Here is a 27,009-nt window from a genome sequence, read left to right on the forward strand (position 1 = left end):
GTCAAATGTATTTTTTCTAACCGCACAAAACCCCATGTAACGAAACCATCGCTAAACGCAGTGTGTGCATGGGGCCATAGGAAAGCAATGTGTGAGTTTAGGTGCGGTAGATAACTTCTATCCATTGTGCATTTTTCTTTTTTTTTTCAATTAACAGTTTTTATTTATATAAAACAGTTCACAAGATACAGTTAAATGCAGGTAATAAAAAATGGGCAAAGCAGACACTTATCCAAGAATACAAATATTACCCTTGCCCTTTATGGGTAGAGGGGGAGTTAAGCTTCCGGCCCATAGGGCCCTATTCCAAAAGCTGGCTCTACCGCCAGTCATGTCAACAAATTATGCATTTCAAACCGTTTTCTATACTCTGGTGTCAACGGTGACACCGAAACAGTAGGTTGTATAAGAGGAGAAAGTCAAGAAAAGAAAAGAGGAAAAGAAAGGGAAGGGAGATTTAGGTTACCGCGTCTGCCACCTCGTCCGCTCCCGGCGGGTCCTCCTGCCGGTGCCACTCACTCCAGACCTCGTCGTGGGCATCCATGCCATTACGTATCCTAGCTGTCATCCGCTCCATCAGCTCCACGTCCTTGACCCTAGCGTAAAGGGCTTCTTGGGACGGGGGTGTGGGTTTTTTCCAATTAAGGGCTATCAAGCATCTAGCCGCCGTTAGTACGTGCCTAAGTCGTTTTTTATATGGCTTGGCCAGGCGGGGTTGGGAGATACCTAGCAAAAATAGTTTAGGGGTTAGGGGGATTGGCATCTCAAAGAGATGGGTAAGCAGCTGTTGCATGGACTGCCAAAACGGGGTGATAAGGGGGCACGTCCAGTAAATGTGGAAGAGAGAGCCTCTGTCCTGATGGCATCGCCAACATCGGTCAGAAGTAGAGGGAAATATTTTGTGGAGTATGTCCGGGGTTTGGTACCAGAAAAACAGAATTTTATATGAGTTTTCTTTATACAAGGTGCATAGGGACGATTTAGCAGCCTGCTCCAGACGGCCTGCCAGGCCTCCATCGGCAGTGACTCCCCCAGCTCTCTCTCCCACTTCAGCATATACACATGCTTCCCCCGCCCCTGCCAATCATATGTATTCAGTAGCTGGTAGATGTCTGTAATCAGCCCCCGTCTATGGCGCCCCTCCAGGACAATACGTTCAAATGGGGACGGTTGTGAAAATTGGAGCCTTGGGGCTATTGTCTGGGCATAATGTCTTATTTGTAAGTAGCTATAAAACACCTGTCTGGGCAGATCGTGTTTCACCTGGAGCTCCGAGAATGTCAGCAGCCTACGGGACCTGGGGTCCACCAAGTGTCCCAAATGGAATAGGTCTCGAGAGGCCCAGGGCCAAGACATCTGGTGGGTCAGGCTGTCCGGTATTTTGGGGTTGCAAACAAAAGAATTCAGCAGGGAGCACTCGGACTTAAGCGCCATCTCTCGAGACATCCTACGCCAGAGTCCTCCAAGCAAAGACATTGAGCCTAACAAACGGTCGGGCTCCACCTTCACATCAGCATCCCCTAAGAGGCTATTTGGGTGAACCGGAGCTAACCATATCTTTTCTTTTTTTTTTTTGTTTCATACGTTTTTTAACCATATCTTTTCTATCTCCGTCCATTTATTAAAGGACCTCTGGGGGACATTGTGCATTTTTCAATACACATTTTTGATCCCTTGAAGTCTATGGAACCAAAAACCAGAAAAAAGTCCCTGGTCCTTTCCATAGAATGCACAGATGTGAACTACATCCATTGGAAACCATGTTAAATGGAATGTAGTGTGTTTCTGCAAAACTGAAAACGTGCCAAAAAATGCATATCTGTGAACCAGGCCTAAAAGGTGTTAGCTGGAGTCCTGTTAGCCAAGTCCAACTAAATCTGCTAATGCATCTAATGCCCTGTAACCGCGATCGGACCTTTGTCCGACCAAATTCACACCGGAATTCCGACGGAATTCCATTGGAGGAAAAGAGAACATGTTCTCTATGTAATCTCCGATGGAATTCATAGGAATTTCCGATGGAATTTCTCCGATGGGGCATACACACGGTCAGAATTTCCGATGAAAAAAGTCCATCTGACTTTTACGATGCCTAACACTCCTCGTTACCCAAATTGACATTACTGCTGTCCAAGGGTGTCTCCATTGCTCTTCCATCCCGAGTGGAGACACCACACACTAAGATTGAAATTGTGTTACTGGCAGGATCACCAGGTGAAAAAAAAGGAGGAAAAAAAACAAATGCTGTCACTACATTTTGGTAAACAGCAATTTTTTACATTTTTGTTTTTGGATTTATTACCTCTTTAACCACTTAAGGACCGCCTAACGCCGATTTACGTTGGCAGAATGGCACGACTGGGCACAATCACGTATGGGTACGTCCTCTTTAAGTGCCCAGCCGTGGGTCGCGCGCGCGCCTGCGACCCGGTCCGAAGCTCCGTGACTGCCCCCAGGGGACCTGCGGACCCGATTTTCGCCGGTGTCCCGAGATCGGTCACAGGAGCTGAAGAACGGGAGAGGTACGGGTACGACCAGAGGCGATTCAGTTTGCATGTGTTGCGCTATATAAGTTTCTCACTCACTCACTCAGGTGTGTGTAAACACACCTTCCCCGTTCTTCACTGTGGCAATGTCAGTGATCGTCTGTTCCCTGATATAGGGAAAAAAGATCACTGACGTCACACATCCAGCCCCGCCCCCCTACAGTTAGAAACACATATGAGGTTACACTTAACCCCTACAGCGCCCCCTAGTGGTTAACTCCTAAATTGCAATTGTCATTTTCACAGTAATCAGTGCATTTTTATAGCACTTTTCGCTGTGAAAATGACAATGGTCCCAAAAATGTGTCAAAATTGTTCGATGTGTTCGCCATAATGTCGCAGTCACGAAAAAAATCCCTGATCGCCGCCATTAGTAGTAAAAAAAAATATATTAATAAAAATGCCATAAAACTATCCCCTATTTTGTAAACGCTATAAATTTTGCACAAACCAATCGATAAACGATTATTGTGATATTTTTTTTTACCAAAAAAAGGTAGAAGAATACGTATCGGCCTTAACTGAGAATTTTTTTTTTTTATATATATATCTTTTTTGGGGATATTTATTATAGAAAAAAGTAAAAAATATATTTTTTTTTTCAAAATTGGCGCTCTATTTTTGTTTTTAGCGTAAAAAATAAAAACCGCAGAGGTGATCAGATATCACCAAAAGAAAGCTCTATTTGTGGGAAAAAAAGGACGCCAATTTTGTTTGGGAGCCATGTCGCATGACCGTGGAACTGTCAGTTAAAGCGACGCAGTGCCGAATCGCAAAAAGGGGCAAGGTCCTTAACCTGCATAATGGTCCGGGTCTTAAGTGGTTAATGTCTGCTATAAATCTATTGGTTTACACTTCAGTTGAAGAAACAAATGGTAAATGGTATAGGATGAACACATGCAGGGAATAATATTTCTATGCCATGCAACCCTTCATTACATTATTGAAACCTTTTTTTTGTTCTCCTATCATACAAAATCATCACTTATGTCTATGTGGGTGCTGTATCTTACTGTATATATCAGCTGGCCTCCTCCTACCGATGGCGCTCCCACGGCTAGATCTGGCTGACCATCAGCATTGAAATCCAGCACTACCACTGAAGAGCCAAACCGTCCAGAGGGCTACAAAGTGAAGTAAACAAAGTGTTGTTCCATATCATGTAAAATTAAGAAATAACATGCATTTATACGCACACCATATTTTTTACTATTATAATTATTTTATTTGATTAATACATGTTATTTGTTTTTATGCCTAAAGCATAACTAAATATTTTAAGCTTTAGATAAAGTGGAGAGGGATTGGAATACTTGTCAAGGTATTATCGCTGTTTATGCCCCTGAGAGATTTACCCTTTATATTTGCCCTATCACCCAGAGTGAAAGTGAAAAAAAATCCCAATTTGTGAGCTGACAGAACAGGAATGGAGGGGATTCTTCTAGTTTTACCCTAATGCCGCATACACACGGTCGTTTTTTGTGATGAAATAAAACAACGTTTTTAAAAACGTAATTTTAAATGATCCTGTGTGGGCTTCACATCGTTTTTTGTCTTCTAAAAATCGACCAAAAAAAAATTCAAACATGCTTCAATTTTTTATGTCGTTTTTCAAAATGTCTTTTTTTGTGTCATAAAAAATTATCGTGTGTGGGCTAAAACCACAGGGTTTTAAACCTGCGCATGCTCAGAAGCAAGTTATGAGACGGGAGCTTGAATGGAACAGAGTGCCGTTGTACGTGTTGTACGTAACCGCGCTTTGCTAGAGCATTTTCAGAAAACGATGGTGTGTGGGCAACGTCGTTTTTATGATAAAGTTAGAACCGTGTGTATGCGGCATTACTCTTTACTTTCTCATTTCCTGTTTTGACCGGGAACTGAGGCTCGTCATAGGCTTACCCCGCCCATTCTAACCACTAGACCTATTTCTATGGGTCTAGGACGTATCCAGGCACGCTTCCTGACGACGTGTCAATCACGAAACGTACGTCGAGGCGCCTGGTTAAGTTCGAAACTACGCACTTTCCGGTCCCACTGGTCCTATGGCCTGGAACGCACGCCAGCTCTCCAAGCGAGGAACTGCTATCCGGATTGGATTACTTTCAGTTCCCCAATGAGGAACTTTCATCACAGCCTATCCTGCCATGCTGACTAGCCTCAGTGCCGGGTCCAAGGCACTATCAAAGTAAGAGGCCATTTGGCTATGCTGTTTTATCTGCGATTTATTTTAAATAAACTGTACTTCACTATGGTGGTTTCCCCTCTCCCTACTTTATGAAAGTGTTTGAATCCTGGAAACATAGAGCCGCGCAGCTGAATCATTCTACTGGTTTAGTGACCAACTTGCTGTATTTGACCTTTTCTAACAAACTAGGTCAACACCTTGTGGTAAGGAGCCATCTATTAGTGCACATTTTGGGGATCTTCTTGGTGGAGGTGGACACCTTTTACGAATGAACTTTCAACAATTTGCATCTGATAGAGATTAACCTTGATTGGATCTTATCTGAACACTTTTTTTGATTGGACTCTTATTATTATCATTATTGTTTCACTTATTCAATGTTTCACTTATTCAAGTTTATATTTTTTTGCCAGTGTGCTGCCAGTTCACTTAGTCTGCCTATGTTGGTTTAGATTTATTATCTGATATCATATATTATTTATTTAATTGTTTATTTATCAAATTACTATATGTGTTATTTCGTTTTAGCGCCCCCTATATATGCCATTACAGTTAACCCCTTGATCGCCCCTTATGTTGACCCCTTTCGTGCCAGTGACATTTATACAGTAATCAGTGCATTGTTATAGTACTAATCACTGTATGAATATGAATGGTCCCAAAAATGTGTCAAAAGTGTCCGATGTGTCCGCCCCATTGACAGTTGTTGACAGTTGTTATCATGGATTTAAGGTAAATCCTGCAGGTAATTTGTGATCACGGTGATTTTATGTGCAGATTCCCCTCTAGGTGAATTTTGTCAAAACTATAATGTCCAGTATGGCCTTTAAACCATACCTAACAGGCTTAGAGGGGCCAATAAATATGGCTTTTTGGAAAAGCCAGCTCCTTAATAAATACGAGGGGCAGAGAGCAGGAATAGTATCATTGTATTTCAAACTGCTGTAGAGAAAGGTAACAAACTGCATAAGGAGAGATTACGATCAATTGGGAAACCTATGCCATTCATAGAAGCCTGTACTGCAGTATTTATGAATGAAAAGCAATCTATGAATGGAGGACGCGCAGATAAATGAAAGGTCCACCTTCTCCATTCGAAGATCACGTTTTGTTAATAGAATGCAGAATCTGGTTAGAAAGGACAGGTATAGCTGGGCAGTTTTGATGAATGCCTGTGACAGCGACATCTTTCGTCACACTGGAGAGAGTAGGGTCACCAAAGGAGGAAGATTTCTGCTAAACAGACACACAGCAGCACAAGGGACACATCTCATTAAAGGTAAGCAATGTCCTTTGTGCTTTTTTTTTTTTATATATAAACTTAGGCTTTAATTTGATTTTGTGGTTGATTTGAGGTCATCGGTAAGTTATAGCTGGTGTCCTGTCCATAGCAAACATGGTTTTATTTGTTCATGTCACAATATACACAACAATATACAGTAGTGTGAAACAATTTTATAATTAAAAAGCAGTCCTTGAGCTCAAGTTAAGTGACAGTGCCTAGGCACATAATCTAATGTCACCTCACCAGTGTGCTTGAAGGAACATTTTCTTAGTTATTCCTCCCGAAGAGGAAGCTAAGAAGCAACAGGGGCTGATTTATGTAAGACTTTAATGGGTTTGTACAAGTTAAAAGGGAGACGGATAACTGAGGTGTATGGGACAGTTATTAATATGCAGGCCACGGGATGCACATAACTGTGTCATAGGTCACTACCAGGAAAGTAAATAATGACCATGAATGATGTCTGAAGTTAGATGGCACCATCCTGCTGGATAGAGAGAAGATGAAGGTATTGTCAGGGAGTAATGTAATCTATTTTGGAGGTAATAAATACTATTATAAATGTAAACACTTAACGTGAAAAAAAATAACAAAAAACAATCACCTCCAATCCTTTCAACAAGACAACAGCATCCCTCTCTAGGTCCATGTTAACAGAAGGTAGTCCCGAGTCATTACCATAAACTATGTAGACACAGCCAACTTGAACATGGCCCAGAATACTGCAACCTGGAGCTCCTATGACCAGGTCGTCCCAGCCATCTTGATTGAGATCTGCTGTGGTAAGTGCCCTGTACAACAGAAAACACCAACATATTCAGCTCTGTACTGGATATCTTATTTATACATCAGATGACGGAATCATTTCATTGGATTTCCTACCTGAAGGTGCCTACAGACATAAGAGAAGTTTTGCCTGATCTGACTATATCAGTCTGGATGTTACACTACATCCTCAAACTCAATCTATCCAAAACCAAACTTATCATTTTTCCTCCACCACGTGCCCCTTCCCCTGAGCTCTCTGTCAAAACCGACGGCACAACTATTAGCCTGTCAGAATGTTTATACTGAAATAATAAAATAGTATTGTATTTATGAAATTATGCAAATCTTGTTTTGGGAGATTTTACATTTTTCCAACATACAAACAAGAAATTCAAGTTTGTTTATCCATGCTATTTTTAAGACAAGTGACACAAATGATATTGCTTACAAATATATATTTATTAACTAAAAATACAGTGCAAAATAATATCAGGTATATTTCGTGATAATACAAATAAATGGATATACTTCTAGATATCAACGATAAAAGATGATAGAGATAATCATATTCACATTTCTATACAAGCTCTATATTACGCAATACCACATTTCACTTCTTGAATGATACTTGTACATTTTAGACTTGGTAACTTAATGAATAACATGGGCAGAACACTAAAGTCTTGTTTTTTTTGTTTAAAAATAACAAACTTGTTGTACTTACCTGCTCTGTGTAATGGTTTTGCACAGAGCAGCCCAGATTCCCCTCTTCTCAGGTCCATCGCTAGCGATCCTGGCCCCTCCCTCCTTCTGAGTGCCCCAACAGCAAGAAGCTTGCTATGGGGGCACCCGAGCCACTGCTCTGTGTGTCCATTCAGACACAAAGCCGTGGCTCGGCCCCCGCCCCCTCTCTCTCCTCTTTGATTGATAGGAGTGGGAGCCAATGGCTCCTGCTTCTCAGCCAATTAGGAGGGAGAGTCCCGGACAGCAGAGTCTCTTGTGCAACATCGCTGGATCAAGATGGGGCTCAGGTGAGTATTAGGGGGGGCTGCTGCACACAGAAGTTTTTTTTATCTTAATGCATTGTAATAATAAAAGGAACAATTATAGAGAAAAAAAATATTCCTGTACATATTATATATCTATTGGTGACACCTGAAATGTCCTTTTTTAGGGTTTTTGCATGGGAAAACAGATGGATAAGAATGAGAAGGTGCCCCTGAGGTACTGGGGATAATTTATTAAAAGGAAATAGGCTGCTCACTTTGAAAACTCCATGATTGGATAATGGAAATCACCTCATTCACAGAGCTTTGGGGAAAATGTTCTTGCAAAGTGAACAGCCTGTTTGTCAGGGCATGTCATTACACAGGGCTGGCTTCCTGATGGTGGCAGTGGCTGAACTTGTGATACAGCCACTTTTAATCTCCACCTGACACATCTGACATGGTGACAATGCAGGAAAGTAGTTGTCAGTCAGGGATAGAATGTTGTTGCCCAATAACAGAAATGTATTAATTTAAAACATGCGCTAAACCAATATCTCTGTAGTGATCAATACAAAATTATGTGTGTGAAAAAATGAAGGTAACTCATATTAACCACTTAAGGACCCCTTCACGCCGATATACGTCGGCAGAATGGCACGGCTGGGCACATCAACGTACCTGTACGTTGCCCTTTAAGCCCAGCCGTGGGGTCGCGCGCACGGGACTCGCGGACCCGATCACCGCTGGAGTCCCGCGACCGGTCCCCGGAGCTGAAGAACGGTGAGAGCTGAGTGTAAACACAGCTTCCCCGTTCTTCACTGTGGCGCCGTCATCGATCGTGTGTTTCCTTATATAGGGAGTCACAATCGATAATGTCACACCTACAGCCACACCCCCCTACAGTTAGAAACACAGATGAGGTCATACATAACCCCATCAGCGCCCCCTTGTGGTTAACTCCCAAACGGCAACTGTCAGGCCCCGTACTCACGACCAAACATGTCTGCTGAAACTGGTCCGCAGACCAGTTTCAGCAGACATGTTTGGCCGTGTGTAGGCCCGAGCGGACCATTTTCGGGAAACCTGTCACCCCGACATGTACGGTCGTCTGTACAGACCTACCGTACATGTCCGGCCACCCGCCATCCCTCGCATGCGTCGAATGACTTCGACGCATGCGTGGAAGCATTTTAAAGGCAGGCCGCCCACGTCGCCGCGTCATTGTCGCGGCGACACCGCGTCATCGACGCGGCGACACCGCGGACACGCCCCGCGTATTGTTTACGCGCGGACCTCTGTTCGATGGTGTGTACAGCCATCGAACAGAAGTCCCCGGGCAGACATGTCCAATGAAAACGGTCCGCGGACCGGTTTCATCGGACATGTCTGCTCGTGAGTACTCGGCCTTACAGTAAACAATGCATTTTAAATGCATTTTTTGCTGTGATAATGACAATGGTCCCAAAAATGTGTCCAAATTGTCCAAAGTGTCTGCCATAATGTCGCAGTGACGAAAAAAATCGCTGATCGCCGCCATTAGTAGTTGAAAAAAAAAAATTAATAAAAATTAATAAAAATGCAATAAAACTATCCCCTATTTTGTAAACGCTATAAATTTTGCGCAAACCAACCGATAAACGCTTATTGCGTTTTTTTTTACCAAAAATAGGTAGAAAAATACCTATCGGCCTAAACTGAGGGAAACATTTTTTTTTTATATATATATATTTTTGGGGGATATTTATTATAGCAAAAAGTAAAAAATATTGTATTTTTTTCAAAATTGTCAGTCTATTTTTGTTTATAGCGCAAAAAATAAAAACCGCAGAGGTGATCAAATACCACTAAAAGAAAGCTCTATTTGTGGGGGAAAAAAGGACGCCAATTTTGTTTTGGAGCCACGTCGCACGACCGCGCAATTGTCAGTTAAAGCGACGCAGTGCCGAATCGCAAAAACGGTCCGGGTCCTTTAGCTGCCTAAAGGTCTGGGTCTTAAGTGGTTAAACCATAATAAAAAATGTGCATCAAATAAATGATGAAATAACAGTCCCATAACATATAATTCACTTATGAATACCAAAGAAGTAAACTTCGAAGATGTGAAATCTTGACAATTATGAAAGTCCACGTGTAAGAATCCCAAACCACCTCACAGACAAGTCTGTCTGATCTCTTACAAAATAGTAATGATCTGCAAATGACAAGAGAAGAAAGAACAAAGGACCATAGAGTAGTATGCTAAAACCACATGATTTTTTTTAAGTAGATATACTCATAAAATATAGAGTAACATAGGCAAAACACACCACACCAGGGATCAAGAGCAAGTGTACAAAATGAATAATATGTTATGGGATTGTTCATTATGGATCAATATGAGTTACCTTTATTTTTTCATATACATATTTTTGTATCGACCACTACAGAGTTTTTTCCTACCTTTTAGATTAATTATTTTTGTAATTCCTTTGTGTCCAGAATATAGGTTGCTGCATTACCTTTTTGCATTAACTTCCTTAGATTACAGTACTGTATACAATTATTTCACATCCCCTATGTCCCTAGTGCTTTGTCCAGTGTCCTGCATGCAGTTTTATATTATAAAAATTGTTCTTTCTGCCCAGGGCTGGACTGGGCCAAAAATTTGGCCCTGGGCTTCACCCAGACTGGCCCACTTTGACAGGTCTTTCCCATGACGGCTGGACAACTCCCGCAATATACCAGTGGTCATCAGCCCTGTCCTCAGGGCCCAATAACAGGCCAGGTTTGCAAGATAACTTAAGTACTTCACAGGTGATAACATTTGCTGCTCAGTGATTACAGTATTCTAGTCTGAATCTCCCCAAGGTAATACATAAAACCTGAAGCTTCGTACACACGACCGAGGAACTCCACGGGCGAAACACATCGTTTTCCTCGTCGAGTTCCTTGTTAGGCTGTCGAGGAACTCGACAAGGCAAGTTTCTCCATTCCCGTCCAGGAAATAGAGAACTTGCTCTCTTTTTGGCTCGTCGAGTTTCTCGACAGTTTCCTCAACGAAAATGTACACACGACCGGTTTCCTCTGCAAAAAAATATCTCCCAGCAAGTTTCTTGATATTTTTTGTCGAGAAACTTGGTCGTATGTACGAGGCTTTAGGCTGTCGAGGAACTCGACAGGGCAAGTTTCTCCATTCCCGTCGAGGAACAAGAAGACATGCTCTCTTTTTGGCTCGACGGGATCCTCGACAGTTTCCTCGTCGAAAAATGTACACACGACCGGTTTCCTTGGCAAAAAAAAAATCCCAGCAAGTTTCTTGCTGGTTTTTGCAGAGAAACTCGGTCTTGTGTACGAGGCCTGACCTGTTAGTGGGCCCTGAGGACAGGGTTGATGACCACTGCAGTATACTGTACATTTAAGAAGCGTCGGAGAACTTTTTTTGGGGCAAAATATACTTTTTGTATCTCCTTTGCCAAAAAAAAATAAAACACTTAACTTCTAGCAAGTTTTCAAAATAGGATTTTAGCTCCCCTTTAAAATATTATACTGAAGAAATCATACTCTTACCATCCAAGCCTGGAGTATGGTGAGCTCACAAAATAGGTGGCTGATGGAGTCAAAATATGCTTTGAATTCAGGAAATTAAAAACTTGAATTGAAGTCACTGATCGAGTGGCATCACTTATCAGCTGCATAGATCTCTGTAACAATGTAACGGGCATTACTCATTTGCATTGTATTATAGTAACCATCATGTATTGCAAGACATAACTTTTCCTTTGGTAGATAAAATCTTAAAAGGTCAGGTTGACCCAAAAAATCAGTTTATAGGCTAGGAGTCTCATCTGCTGGGTTCACTGCAGTAGTATAGGTCTGTCTTTCCCATATGGCCACAATGAAGGAGCACATTTCGGTCCTGAATATTTACATATTATATATATTATTATGGCAAGAAGCCATTACTGTGGATTTCGTTTGGCCTCAGCAGCTGAGCAGAAGTTGACAATTTAGAAAAAATATATCTCACCATCCTGAAGTAGACTAGTGCTACTTTGAAAATCTCCACTAGCTTCTGGGTCCCATGATCAGGTGGCCTGATACATTGTGAACACAGGAGGTCAGCTATTCAGCATAGACACATTCAGAGAACGCTTTTTATATTCTGAAATACTGCAACGTGTTCTCTGACTGGATGAGGTGGAGAGGCACAGCAGTGACATCTCTTTTCACAACTTCTTGTATTCCCTGCATGCTTTGCAGCTTCTTCTCTGTGGTTGGTTATGTTCAATTTCTAAGGACTACATATTCCATGGTACCTTGCTACCTGCAAACTGATTCCTCTGCTTCCTGAAACTTCTCTTCTCAGTGCCTCTTTAGTTTAGAAGGCAGGCTCTGTAAATTATCTGACACAGCAGTGCCAACTAACAGGGCATAGTAAATATGTGTCACAGATTTTATGGAAGTAAATATGGGAGCAGCTTTACAAACTCAATTTACAAACTTCAAAATCATTCAGACTAATAGGAGTAAGCTTGAAACAACTAAAATACCATGTAGAAATGAATATTTGATTTTAAATTTTGACCATAGATACGCTTTAATTTTATATTATAAAAAATATCTGTGTTATCAATTTGCGTCACAACTGACTTAAGCAAAACAATCCTTCTATGAAACATTTGACCAAAATTGGGTATCCAGCTGCTTTACTAATATACACATATAATAAGGAAACTTAGGAACTTTGATGGTTTTATTTACTAAAGCTGGGGAGTGCAAAATCAGGCTCACTTCTGCAAATAAACCAATCAGCTTCCAGGTTTTTATTGCCAAAGCTTAATTGAACTAGCTGAGGTTAGAAGATGATTTACAAAAGGAAAGCCGCGCCACAAAAGTCACATATACATATACATTTTCCGGTGGAGGGTCACTTCATGTATATGTGTCACTGGGTGGTGTGGAACGTAGGAGTTGCCATTACAAAGACCGTATCAGAATACCTGTGATCGTATATGTGCCATTTGATTAACCACGGACTTGTTACATCTTAATTGAATGTGACCTAATAGACTTTTGTGGCGCGGCTTTCCTTTTGTATATTTTGTTTTGTGTTTTCGCACGCCAGCTGCTGCCGGGGATTGGAGGGTTGGGGGGGGGACACTAGCGCGTTTTTTTGTTGTTTTTTAGAAGATGATTGCTTACCATGCACATTTGCACCAAATTTTGAGTGCACCAGTTTTACTAAATCTACCCCTGTGTGACCAAAAATCAACAAGCTCTTTATGGCGACAGAATAATCACCAACATATCTCAATTCTAAATGCTTCCAGTGAGGCTGACCATGAACATTAAAGTGGAGTTCCACCCATTTTTTTATGTTTGTCTGTGCTGCATGCCCTAATCTCATATAGGTAGATTCAGTAAGAGTTAGGCCGGCTTATCAAACAGACATACGCTTAAACATATCTAAGATACGACGGCTTGCGCCGTCCTATCTTAGATTGCAATATTTCGGATGGCCGCTAGGTGGCGCTTCCATTGCGATCGGCGTAGAATATGTAAATGAGTAGATACGCCGATTCACGAACGTACGCCCGGCCGACGCTGTACTTTTACGCCGTTTACGTTAGAGATAGGCCGCCTAAATTTAGAGCTTAGCCCTACATGGAATAGTAATGTTAAGTATTTAGCTGCAATGCTTAGCTGCAATGCACACTGGGAAATGTAGGCGCCTGGCGCATGCGCAGTAAAAAAAAATGTCAAAAACGTAAGGTCAAGCCTTATTAACATAAAACTTACCTGAATCTAGGCAACAGTGTTCAGAATGGACAATTTTTATTTATTTTGTTGCTTGTAAATACCTTTATTTTGTAGTCCTTCATTACTTCCTCCGCCTTATTAGCCTAGGCTATTAAGTCACAAGGCTATTCACAAGGGTTTCTGGGATAGGCATCATGTATCCCAGTAGTCCTTGCAAATAGCCTATTTGCATAGAGAAGGGGCGGCAACTTCCTCTGACACTCCCGTTGCTATGGAAACCGGACTGAAACCTATTACATCGCTTGTGCAGCACTGAGCATGTGCGAGATCTGCAAGGCTGAAATCCAGGAAGTAATACAGTCTGGCTTCATGATGCCCACACTTAAGATGGCCACGGTCTATTTCTAGATTATAAACTAACTAAATGCTCTAACAACCTAACAAAACGGACCTTAGTTTACAGACTAACTCTACTAGACTACATTAAGCTTGTGTATTACAGGGGCATTTATATTTAAAAAGTGAAATTGTGGGTGGAACTCCCCTTTAATTACTCTGGGTGGCTGGCTTAGTAAGTCGGCTAACTCGCTCCTGTCCAGCATCATAAACTAAGGTAGAATTGTTAAAAGTTTAAAGCTCTAATTTTGAGATCCAAACAGTTTTGCGATTAGATATGGAAGACTCCGGTCAGCGCCATTGGCTGAGAGCACTGATCGGGAGCCGATTGGCAGACCTTTTTCGGCCATGCCCCTTCAAATGACCGGCTTCTGTCGGACCGGCTGCAGTACTCACGGGCCAAATGTCGGCTGGTTTCTTTTGAACCGACTGATGCCACCTGACATTTGGCCTTTACAAGCCTTTACTGTAACGGGTCACCTAGAAAGATGGAACAAAATACATGGGGAAGTGAATGGTGAAAAGAAACTTTAAGTAAAATCACAAATGAGTTAGAAGGTAGAATTGGAAATGGCACTTTTACCTCTGCCCACTGACTTATGTTTAAGTAAACTCCAGACTCTGTTGTGACAATATCTGCTCCAGATGATACCACATCTGTTGTGTTATTATAGTCTTTGTAGTATTCAGTCTTCTGCAATAGCTTTCTTCTGGGACTGCAATGTAGTAGTAATTTTGAAATGAATAAACAAACCCTGCAGGTTTTAGTTAAACAGCAACTGTACTGTAGTATTGTTATTATGCGGGTACAGTATAGGCGAGGTAGCTAGAGCACTTGGTCATGCAGTTTCTCTGAACATTGCTGTTACTGACACCAGACCCTTCTACAATCTAACCTCCTACTGTGCTGTGCAGGTTAACTGAAAATTATAATACTTTGTAGTCAATTGTATTTTATTATTTTTAAGTTAAAAATGTTATATTTGGACCAATGCTGGAGATAATAGGGCACAATGATACATACAGATATTGGTGGTCTACCTCAGAGCACCAACAGTTCTTGAGGAAAGTCCACCCTATCATAATTGTCATATATTTTATAATCTTGATAATACTCTAGCCCAGTTCATTCTCTACTATTCCTCCTTGCCTATGCAATCATCCCACAAGTCACTTGCTATGCACATAGTTAAAATAGTAAATTTTGTATCCCATTCACTGACGATACAAACAATCCCCTACCACAAAACAATCGTCTACTATAATTAACAAAATAGCAGAAATAGAGGAGCTGATCCACATCTCACAAGACAAACTTACCAAATTCATAACCACTTGGCCCTGTTGGATCTACTTTAAACCAACAGCAGTATATCAGAATTTGACTAATTATTTCAGTGAGTTCAATTGAAGTGTGAACCTGGATCCTTATATACCCCAATACAAGCATTTTAAATTGGTCACAGTGTAATGTAGCGGCAGAAAACACACAGTGTACCGGTGCAATTTCAAGAATATATTATAACAAAGTCCAGCAAAACAAACAAGCCTGGTGAGAAAGCAACCCAATCAGGAGCATTCACAAGTTGTAACAGCAAAGCGGCAGTAGAGTGGTGGACCACAGGTGCCGACAGAGTCTGTCTCGAAGTGTGGAATGTGGTCTGTACCCAAATGGGGAGGCTTCCAGAAAGGAGGGTGTGTCCCTTCACTTTCCCTACTCCACCAGAACCTTTCTCTAATGCTATGTACTGTCCCTGACAGACAGGTGACCTAGCTACTCCCAAAATGTGCACCAAACATGAGAGCCAGCATTTTAAATAGACTCTGCCTGACCCAAGATGGCTGCCAGAATCACATGGGGTGCCAACATCCAATCGAATAGCTGCCTCCCTGTGAGGGAGGAAGTCATAGAGTGCCACCTACAGTGGAAAAAATAGACTGCACCTGCCTACACAATAATCGCCAAAGCTTTTCTCTGATTCTAGGGAAGGGAATCATACCTCTTTCCCTGGAAGCTAGGGCATTCAGAATTGGATAGCAACAAAATTGTATAGCTTTCTTCTCCTACTTGTCCTAACTCCATATTCATCCCCTCCAATATGTCCCTCTATGTTATTTCAGACCTCCTATCTTTACTTCCTCCCTCTAAGGCCTTGTACACACGGTCGGACCAAACCGATGTGACTGGTCCGTCGGACCGTTTTCATCGGTTCACCTCTGAAGTGGCCGTACGGCCTGATATGTGTACACACCGTCAGTCCAAAAACCGATCGGGTCAGAACGCGGTGACGTCAAACACACGACGTGCTGAATAAAACGAAGTTCAATGCTTCCAAGCATGCGTCGACTTGATTCTGAGCATGCGCGGGTTTTGAACCGATGCTTTTCTGTACTAACCATCGGTTTGGTCCGATGGGGCAGCACTCCATCTGTTCGGTTTTGAAGCATGTTTTAAAATTTTGGACAGAAGGAAAACAGACCGATGGCCTATACACAGGGTCGGTTTGGTCCAAAGAAACTGAACTTCGGTTCATTCTCATCGGTTTGGTCCGACCGTGTGTACGGGGCCTAACTCCCCCCATTTCCTTCCCCCTTTTTTTCTGTTATTCCCCCTTCCACCCGCCCACCGTATACACTTAAATTCTAAACTCCTTTCACATCTTCCAACCCATGAACACCCTTCTACCACTCCATCACCCTAGTCCTAGGATGATGGACCTTTTTTCCTATTTAGATAAAGGATCAATCGCCCATCTATTAAGATCTGTAACCTAGACAGTTCTTTTTTGTTAGACCCATGGGTCCCAGCTACATGCAACATGGGATTATGCGCTCCACTTATAGTATCTATCTTCTTAGAGGATGCCTTGTGGCCTCCCTTAACTATCTGCTTTGTAACTTGTCTACTTTTTCTTGTAATGTCGAATACCAGACTTTTTCTCTTTATACCTATACCTGAAAAGTTAAGATAAAATGTTCATGGAAAAAATGTAATACATAACAAAGAATTTATGTAGCATTATCAGCTAGCTAAAAAGAGAGCACAAGTAGTTCCAACCTGTTAAGATAATGCTGGCAATTTACAATTTGGCACCCAGTGGTTCCCCTCTAAAACCATGTTGCTATTGTGAAATTATTAGCAATGAAATATCGGTGGCTTTATCGTAATTTTAACTACATATTTTAACATCTTTCTTGAGCCTCTGGTTGTGCTTAGTGCAGCCCAAATGGAAACCAGGGTGACTTTCCTACCCATACTCTTTAGGATTCTTTGAACTTTATGAGAGGGGTTTCTAGTGCAAAACAGCAAAGGAATCTGCAAAAGAGCAATGTTGGCAACACAAGAATATTAAGATATGTATATGTATGAAATAGTTTTGAAAGTGTTACATTTAACAAAAGTTCAGATTCAGATTTTTTTGTGGTTTTACTTACACTTTGGGGTCTCGTTTTTCACTGTTGCACTGTATAAAGATAGGATTTTCAGGCAAGCAGCATTCACTAAGTGAAATGAAAAACAAACATGTAGTCCAGTGTTTCTAAACCCTTTTTCAGTCAAGGCAAAGGCAAAGTAAAAGTCTGCACAATCTCAAGGCACCCCATTCTAAAATGTAGAGAACTAAACAAATAGATTTACATAATGGAGCAACATCCACACATGTAGGACATCCAACATTAGAGGTGATTTATTTTTACAAAACAAATACGGTATTTATCCGCGTATACCGCGCACTTTTTTCCCCTTAAAATAAGGGGAAAATTGTAGGTGCATGATATATGCCGATACCCGCTTCCCGCGCTGAGTTTGAACTGCGCCGCCGACATATACCGAGCGCAGTACACTCGGGTACAATCGACCAGGCTCGGCTTCGGCTCGCGGTCACGCTCTGTAACGCCTCCTAGCCTTTGTGCGTGAGAAGCCGAGCGTGGCCGAGCGTGCCCGAGTGTACTGCGCTCGGTATATGTCGGCGGCGGCGTTCAAACACAGCGCGGGAAGTGGGGATTCGACTCAGCGCGGGAGGACACCACCGAGGCCGCAGACGGACGCCGGACCGGACAAGGCAGCCGATGGACGCCGGGCAAGACACCGGCGAGGGGCATTTAAACTGTAAGTAGTTTTTTTTTCTGTAATTTCCCTTCTAGGTTGGGGGTGTGTGCTATACGCGGGTGCGCGCAATACCCCGATAAATACGGTATACCTTTACACACTGGTACTGACTAGTATTCCATCGTTCCTCTTCTCCCTCATTCAGCTAAAGGGACCCCAGTGCTTATGGAGATTGGCAAACAAACATGCAGGCACCTAAAGTCCTCCTTATCAACCAATTACATTATCAGTTGTCATGATGCCAGTGGCTGGACCTCACAGTGCCCAAAATTGTAATGATGCACAATAAAATCATGTGGTTTGTGTAACAAAAATACAGGCTTGATTTACTTGTTGGTTTGTTTACAATTTTTGGGCAATTTGGGGCAATTTTTAGGCAATTTGCCAAAGCACCCCCGAAGAAGCCAGAAGGCACCCCAGGTTGCCTGGTCACCCTGGTTGAAAAAGGCTAATGTAGTCATTAGTTTGATCTGCAAATTGTTTAAGCCCTGACCTTTAAATGTATAAAATCAATGGTAATGCAAATGTGGGAGCTGTCATTTCTGACATGGCTTTTTTAAGTTGCATTATCTGGGCTGTGAGCCTGTTCATGAATTCACTATCTAGTAAATGACTCCCTAGCACAAGCATGCAGGTTGATATATTTGTGGGGGGTTTGTTTCTACTGTCTGCATGTCTGCATGCTTGTTCTAGGTCAGGGGTCTCAAAACTTTTCATTCCAAGGCCACATCTTATATTTTACAAATATTCACAGGCCAAACAAATCAGTTTTTATAAATGAATGAATAAGTCTTGCTTGTATTTTTTGTAATTAGCATGATATGATTTAGTACAGAGAAAAATCTTTAGTAATAAACATAGGTGTGCGCACAGGGGGCCAGATTCACAAACAATTACGACGGCGTAACGTATCCCCTTTACGTTACTCCGCCGCAAGTTTTCATTGTAAGTGCTTGCTTCACAAAGCACTTGCGTGTAAACTTGCGGCGGCGTAGCGTAAAGCCGTCCGGCGCAAGCCCGCCTAATTCAAATGGGGCGTGTATCATTTAAATTAGGCCCGTTCCCGTGCCGAACGTTCTGCGCATGCTCCGTTAGGAAATTTCCCGCCGTGCTTTGCGCAAAATTATGGCGCCCCAACGTGTTTTTTGAGCGGCGACGTGCGTTACATCCTTTCGTATTCCCAGACATCTAACGCAAAAAAAAAAAAAAATTTAATTCGACGCGGGAACGACGGCCATACTTTAACATGGCTGGTCTAAATTTAAGCCATAAAATAGCAGGCTTAAGTTTGCGACGGGAAAAACCGACTAGCGACGGCGCAAGAGAATGCGACGAACGCGCGTACCTTCGTGGATCGCTGTAAACAGCTAATTTGCATACCCGACGTGGAAAACGACGCAAAATCCACCCAGCGGTCGCCGAAGTATTGCATCCTAAGATCCGAAGGCGTACGAAGCCGTACGCCTGTCGGATCTTAGCCAAAAGCCGTCGTATCTTTGTTTGTGAATTACAAATAAAGATACGACGCGGCAAATGTGAAAGTACGCCGGAGTATCAGCAGATACTCCGGCGTACTTTTTCTGTGAATCTGGCCCAGGGTGTTCCGGTGTGCCTGGGCACACCCTAATCATCTAGTGTGCATTAGCATTATCCCTCAGGGAGATGGGAAAGATCTCCCTCTTAATGGCTCTGCCATAAGAGAAGTGCTTGTGCTTGCTCTTTCACTGTACCGGCAAGGAAATCAATGTGTCAGGGCCATATATAGACACACACACACATGTATGTTTGAGCTTTGGGGCGAACACCCTAATGCAATAGCCTGCGCACACCTATGGTAATAAAGCAAAGACATTTCAAACAAATGTTAGCCCATTAGAGTGCCTTTCAGATCTCCCATGTATCAGAGTCTCCTTTTCCTCAGAGCCCCCACACCAGAGTCCCCCTTTACATCAGGGTCCCCATGAAAGCCATCTCCCTTACATCAGGGAAACTGTGTACGAGGCCTCAGGCAGATCTGATTGGAACGCCCATCTGAAAGGGGCCTTAGAGTCTTCACTTACAACAGAGAGCTAGAAAATAAAAAATTGTAGCAGGTCGGATTTGACCCCCAGGCCCCAGTTTACACAAGATTAGATATTCCAAGTGAAGGTAGGGTCACCTTATTTAGGACCAGTGGCCACAGACTTTTTTTTGCATCAGAATTGCTTCTCGCCCTTTACAAATCAATAGGAGTGCAAATCCACTTGAAGCAAGGTGATACAACTTAGATGGAGGTCAAGTGCAAGTTAGAAGTAGATCAAATTAAATCAACCTGTTATTAAAGTCTAAACAATTTTAAAAGTATCTCAAACAGGTGTCATATGCCAAATAAAGCTCAAAGCAAGTTGCATTTGACCACTGATGCTAAAGTCTGTCGACACAAGCCCATACTAAGTTAAGTAAATACTGTATGATTGACTCAACAATGTGAACATTCTCTAGTGTTTCTCAGCCAGGGTGATTTGCTTTGGATCAGCATTATGAGCTGCCATGGAGTGGGTGGTAATGGAATGGCCGTCAGCACCATAACAACCAGTGATGCTCTAGGGTGGGGGTGCACACCATAGTAAGGCATAACTCTAATTCATGGCAGGTGGCATGCAGGGGCGCCCACAGCATTCAGAAGACAGAAGTCTGCCATCTCCAGATCTCCTCCACCTCCTGTCCTCTACTGCACTGCCGAAGCCAAACGGTTGGCCTCTGATCTGATGTAAAGAGGAGACTATGTGATTGGGGGGCCTGTGATTAATACAGCATAACAGCCCAGTATGACTTACCTAGTACCATTATCTAACATGAGACTCGTAAACTGAAATATGTTAGTGGACCAAAACGCCATGTCATCAACACCACCCAGAAAGTATTCATGGAATCGTTCCACCAAGAAGGGGGATTTTGTAGCATATGTAGTGTAGAGCTATAAAGCAATCAAATTAAACATACTGTAACATTCTTTTTTGCATAAGTATATATCATCTATATATTATTCTTATAAAATACAATTACCTTAGAAACAGCAAAATATTCACCATAGCTGAAAAAAAAACATGAAACACCATGTAATCGTCATAAAACTACTGATTTCTGCTTGTGAGACTGTAGTGCTATGCTTTACTCACACTTGCAGGAAGAGGATGTACATACAGTCAACAATTGTTCTCTCATCAATGACTGTCTTATTGTAGAATTCCTCATATATGTTAAAAAGGTCCTTTACCGGAATATACCTAGAAACAAGAGCTTGTTCAATAAGGCAAAAATGAATTTGTGTATCCCAGTTACCAATAGCAACCACATTGCAAATTATCACTGCTTTGTACTGCTGTGCTGAAAAAGCCAAGCGTAGCAAAACAACAGGGCTGCTTCACCAGGCACCCCTGACAGTCATCAATACAGTCACAATCCAAGCCTCCAGTTAAGGGGTCCTCAAACCAGATAGGGCCTGCCAAGGTCATTTACCTGGCCCGCTTGGACCCCCCACAACAACCAACCCGCATTTTTTTCTTAGTGTATTACCAAATCAGAATTTGTTTTGCTAATTTTTATTCTTCACCTCACCATTTTGTTTCCAGATATTTAAATTCGAGTTCAAATTGGCTGAGTACATCACCACCTAAGACATAAAAGATGGATGTTTAAAAGTAGTAGATCCATTGTGATTATTCAACAATAAGAGACCCTAGTAACATTTTACCCTGACAAGAATACCTGTTTTTAATTGTAAGAGCTGTGAATCACTTTATAGAGTGTGGCTAAGCCACTGTCAGGCATTCATAAGGCTATCCTGCCTCCTCCTGAATGTGTTTTGTTTTTTTAAAGGCAATTTACAATATGACTAATGCGCCGCCAGCGCAGACCAAGAGTTTGGCTTGTGGTTGCTCTGCGACTTGAATGGCCTGTCAACTCAACATGCTGCTTTAAAGAGGAACTGCATTCTGCTCACATCATTTGTAATAAAAACATCTTTGCCATTCTAAAGCTTCCCTCCAACCACTTTGCATATTATTGTATATATACTGTGATTCTGTACTTGCCAAATATGCTCCCTCCACTATGTCTGGCTGCAGCAATTTTAACTGTGGGCAGCTAAAGCTGCTGTCTGTGTATTTCCTGGATTTACACAGACACACCTCAAGCTCTGCAGTTCTCATTGGCCCTCTTATGACTCATCCCCCCTCCCTTTCTGGTAAACTCTCACGTCTAGGCTATATAATCAGACAAGAAACATAACAGTAAGTGTAACAGTGAGTATTAGGCCTAAGACATCATTTAGTAGGAAGGTGCCTCCCGTTCACACTTCATTATAAAAACATACATAAGACCATACAAACTCCGTACAGACCATTCCCTTATGAGATTTGGACCCAGAATCCTTGCACTAAAAGAAATCTCTGTGGCAGAAAGCTGCTCAGCTTTTATATCTATATATTGATATATAATATTTGCTTGTTAAATAGTATAAAAGGTAATGTTATATTTATGATTACCAAAATCACCAACTGGATGGGCTTCTGAATATGAGCCATGGAAGTCAATCTGAAGAAATAAATGATAGAAAATATTTCTGACAGATATAAAACATATATCCAGAGCATATCATCTTAAGACAATATATATATAGAGCAGGATAAAAATAAAGAATATGGACATTAAAACATATAAACATTATATCACCATTATCTTACTATCAGAAATATAGTATTTTTTTATAAAACTAGAAAAATGTGTAATTTGAAATAAGATTGGAATACAAGATTGTCAGATGTGTGGCCTTCCATCATGTGCTTGTGCATGCATAGTTCTGGCTCCACACCACTTGGCAGGGCCTGCAGCATGACACAAATTATTTTTTTACCTGTCTATGTCATTCTGATTGCACTTTAATGAGGATATTCTTTCCACCTACACCAATGTAAGCAGCATGTTTTCCCTGATCTCCATTGATTTGGTATTAGCAGGGGTTCCTCAAGACTCAAATATTATTTTAAGGGTTCCTCTGGAGTGAACAGGTTGAGAAAAGTTGTGCCATGTGTTATGTACAGAATATAGCTAACAGCATTTGGATAGACCCAAAAACATTAGCGAAAATAACATTTGTATGTTAGGTAGGGCACCAACTAGCTGGCTTCCATTCAGACACTGGAGCATATAGTCCTTATCTATCCCCATATTTACAAAACATATGTAGAAGAATATATATTGGCCTAAAATGAGGAAGACATTTTTTTTTATGGTTTATTTATTTTAGTAAAAAGTAAAACATATAGCTTTTTTCAAAATTGGCGTTCTTTTTTTGTCTATAGCGCCAAAAATAAAAAACGCAGAGGTGATCAAATACCATCAAAAGAAAGCTCTATTTGTAGGAAAAAAAGACATACATTTTGTTTGGTTACAGCTTTGCACGACCGCGCAATTGTCAGTTAAAGCGAAGCAGTGCCGTTTCGCAAAAAATGGCCTGGTCACTAAGGGGGTCACTAAGGGAGTAAATCCTTCCTGTCCTAAAGTGGTTAATATCACTTAGGACTGTATACTTACTTAAGTATAGCGCCCCTTCACTAAATTTTTATTTCACTTAGTGTTTTATACATATTTGTGGTAGCAGCTTTACAACATTATTTAGCTTATCTTTTAACTCCATAGACATATGTGTTAATTGGCGCAAGGTTCTTTGCACGGGCGTACGCTTAAGTATGCCCATGTGAACGAGAACTTGCAGGATAGTTAAATTAGTTCAGTAAATACTTACTGCTGCCATTGCTCTGAGGAATCCTTGATCAATGTTCAGGCTGTGCCAACTCACATCACTTACTTGATGGGAAGCTATTCCGAAAAGGAAGGCCACCAGTTTCTGTGCTCTCTGGAAAACGCAGAACAATTTACAGGTCTTGTAACATTTGTAAATGTTATCAGATATTTAATATCGCGCATCACTTTTCTCTATTATGTACCTCGTCCCATGGCAGTGGATATGTTCTTCTAATATAATTAATGCTGGTTTTCAAGAAAGGTGTCCAGTGGGAATCTTCTGATACATAGTGATATTTTCCTGAAGAAAGCAAATTAAACATTTATTTGATCTGCTTATAAAGAATCATTTTGCAAATAAGTATTTATCTAATGCAGTGTTCTTCAACCTTTTTCAGTCACTGCACCCTTTGTATAAAAATATACAATATCTTGAGGTACCTCAGGTGAATAAGTACCCGGTCATACCGGTGCAACTTGTCATGCGATTTGACAGGTCCAAGTCGCATATCTCACCCTATTGTCGGCAATGGAGCTGTTCAAATTGATGCAGTGCCAAATTTGTGGTGTCGCACCAATTTGAAAAATAAGTTCCTGCACTATTTTTGCAGATTTCAGGTGCGACTTGCAGAGACATCTGTGCATTAAATCGCACAAATGTCAGCCAAGTCACACCTGAAGTCACACTTACAAGCGGCTTTGAAATCGTGTGATTTCAAATGAAGTCACACAATTTCAAGGTTGGACTTCCTTTGACCGAGGACTTATACCTTGGCTTTTTTTTCAGGACAAACTGGGCCTTTAATTTGGGTTAAAGTGTATGTAAACCTGATTCATGAAATTTGAGCTGGGCACATATATATCTTTAGTGTTTTCTTATCTCTTTCCAAAGCACTGAGTCCCATGGCTTTCTCCTGTTCCGTAGCTCTGTTATCAGCCGGATAACTTCTGACAAGTTCTCAGAGACGGGAGATGAAAGCAGCTTGAAATTTGTGTCGTGGGAGGTTGCTAAAAATAGAGTAGCAGAGAGCTCTACACATTACTTCCTTCCTTTGCCAATGTGGAGGGGGAGTGCCTTTCCTCCAATCAGCTGTCTTGGCTGTATGCCAATAATCCACTCCAAGTGCTGAACAGGAAGAGAAAATTCTGTAAAACACTATATGCACTTTCTAAAGGATATCTAAAGCTAAGAAGTGAGGACCCCCACCATGCCAACATTCATAATTGTATAAAATGGATTGCGGGAGTAGAAACTCTCTCAAAGAAAAAAAGGACTTTGTGGGCACAACAGGACGTAGAATAAATATAAAAATATACATCTTTATTACAAAAATACAAAAAAAGGAATAAGACACAAAAATGTAACAAACACCAACACCCTCAATTGGACAAGGTCAACAGATACCCAAATAATTAGACAAGGAGGCATGGATCCTTTCAAAGAGTCGAAAGGTTTAGCACTGGGAAACACTTTTGCATAGGTGTGTAAACATGCACTGCATTCAGATCCGTGCCAAAGAATCCAAAAATCTGTGTCAAAGAACATGAGCTTACGCGTATAAATGCATGTATACACACTTGTAAGAGCATAAATGACCCGCATGCTTGGCCAATCACAGCTTGCAAAAAACGGAAAGCCATAATTGGCCAAAGCCAGGGTGGCTTTGGCCAACTATGGCTCAGGGGGATTAGTACATGCCCCACACTATAAAAGGCCACCTGCAGGTCGACGTTGTGTAGTGTGTTGCGGTGGTTAAGAGAGAACAGAGAGAGACAGAGAGATTGTCATTTTTTGCAGGTAGATAGAGCAGGCAGGCAGGCAGGCTAGTCAGTTAAAGTTACAGTGTGTAGAGGATATATATGCATCCCAGGTGTTGTACATATATTTATACACTGTATAGTTTAGCTAGATCAGTTCTTCCTAATTTACTAGCAGTCAGGTGATTGTGCTAGCTGCAGTATTATCACATGGTGTATTGTCTGTGTCCTCTGTAGTTTGCACCCAAAGCTACTTGGTGTGTACTGGCCGTGTGCTCTGTAGTTTGCACCTAATTTTTATTATGATTATATTATTTGTTATTATTATTTATATTTATTTATTTATTATATTATAATTTATTATTTTGTTTTTCAAATTTTATTACCTGGGATGTCTACTAGACTCTTGTTTGGACAGATTTAAGTGAGTTATTCCTAAGAATTGCAGGCCTACAATATAAAACGCCAAATTTTCATGCAAAATAATGGTACTGCTTTCAACACCTAAAATCTGAAAAAAATCATACTGCCAGGGAGGTTAACTAATCATTTTAATTTTTTAAAATAAATCTCCCTTAAGGAGGCATGACAGGGGGGGGGGGGGGGTGTTCTATACCTACATACTTTTGCTATTAGGTGTTCAACATTGCCATTTCAAAAAGTTGGGAGGTATGCTAGATGTGTTTTTCTGTCCTCTGTGCTCTACCAAACCCCTCCTTTTCCCTCTCCTCACTTCTGTTTGACACAAACAGTGCAGGTTAGATGCAGTTATGTGCACTATTCTATGCATGCTACAAATCCCATAGTCCATCTCAGGAGTGAGCAAGAGAGGGTGGCTGAGTTCCTGCATATAATTGGGACCATGGAGAATGAATGTAGCCACCATCTAACGGGAAGTTGGTTTACAGCAGCAAAAAAATGAGTTTGGAGATTTGGAGGAGGCTGAGAGTAATGCTGCGTACACACGATCAGTTCGTCTGATGAAAACGGTCTGATGGACCGTTTTCATCAGACTAACCTATCGTGTGTGGGCCCCATCGGTTTTTATAAAAAACCTATAGAAAAAAACGATTGTCTGTAGGTACGTCCATCGGTTAAAAATCCACGCATGCTCAGAATCAAGTCGACGCATGCTTGGAAGCAGTGAACTTAATTTTTTTCAGTACGTCGTTGTGTTTTACATCACCGCGTTCTGACACGATAGTTTTTTTAACTGATGGTGTGTAGGCACGACTGATCATCAGTCAGCTTCATCGGATAACTGATGGAAAAATCCATCAGGCCGTTTTCATCAGACGAACTGATCGTGTATACAGGGCATAATAGGGACTTTTATCTTAAAAATATATATTTTAATAGTATTTTCTTTTTTTAAACCAGAGTTTTGTGTCACTTTATTATTTATTACAACTCAGCTACTTTTAGTGTTGCAATAGAGTGGAAAAGGTTTA

General features: G+C 41.4%; 1 protein-coding gene across 1 annotated transcript in view; it reads right to left on the reverse strand.

Annotated features, from left to right (window-relative positions):
* GPLD1 (glycosylphosphatidylinositol specific phospholipase D1) overlaps positions 1 to 27,009 on the reverse strand; it is a 69,339-nt gene that overhangs the window by 31,417 nt on the left and 10,913 nt on the right. The window contains exons 4-15 of the mRNA XM_040353801.1: positions 24,004 to 24,101; positions 23,802 to 23,912; positions 22,543 to 22,591; positions 21,614 to 21,668; positions 21,175 to 21,282; positions 21,062 to 21,089; positions 20,833 to 20,972; positions 17,344 to 17,409; positions 14,492 to 14,624; positions 11,320 to 11,453; positions 6,621 to 6,807; positions 3,560 to 3,670 (exon numbers count right to left, since the gene is read on the reverse strand). Of these exons, the coding sequence (XP_040209735.1) occupies positions 3,560 to 3,670; positions 6,621 to 6,807; positions 11,320 to 11,453; positions 14,492 to 14,624; positions 17,344 to 17,409; positions 20,833 to 20,972; positions 21,062 to 21,089; positions 21,175 to 21,282; positions 21,614 to 21,668; positions 22,543 to 22,591; positions 23,802 to 23,912; positions 24,004 to 24,101 (1,220 nt within the window). The remainder of the gene's footprint in view (positions 1 to 3,559; positions 3,671 to 6,620; positions 6,808 to 11,319; positions 11,454 to 14,491; positions 14,625 to 17,343; positions 17,410 to 20,832; positions 20,973 to 21,061; positions 21,090 to 21,174; positions 21,283 to 21,613; positions 21,669 to 22,542; positions 22,592 to 23,801; positions 23,913 to 24,003; positions 24,102 to 27,009) is intronic.

The sequence above is a fragment of the Rana temporaria genome, chromosome 5 (assembly GCF_905171775.1).
Source record: "Rana temporaria chromosome 5, aRanTem1.1, whole genome shotgun sequence".
NCBI lineage: Eukaryota > Metazoa > Chordata > Amphibia > Anura > Ranidae > Rana > Rana temporaria.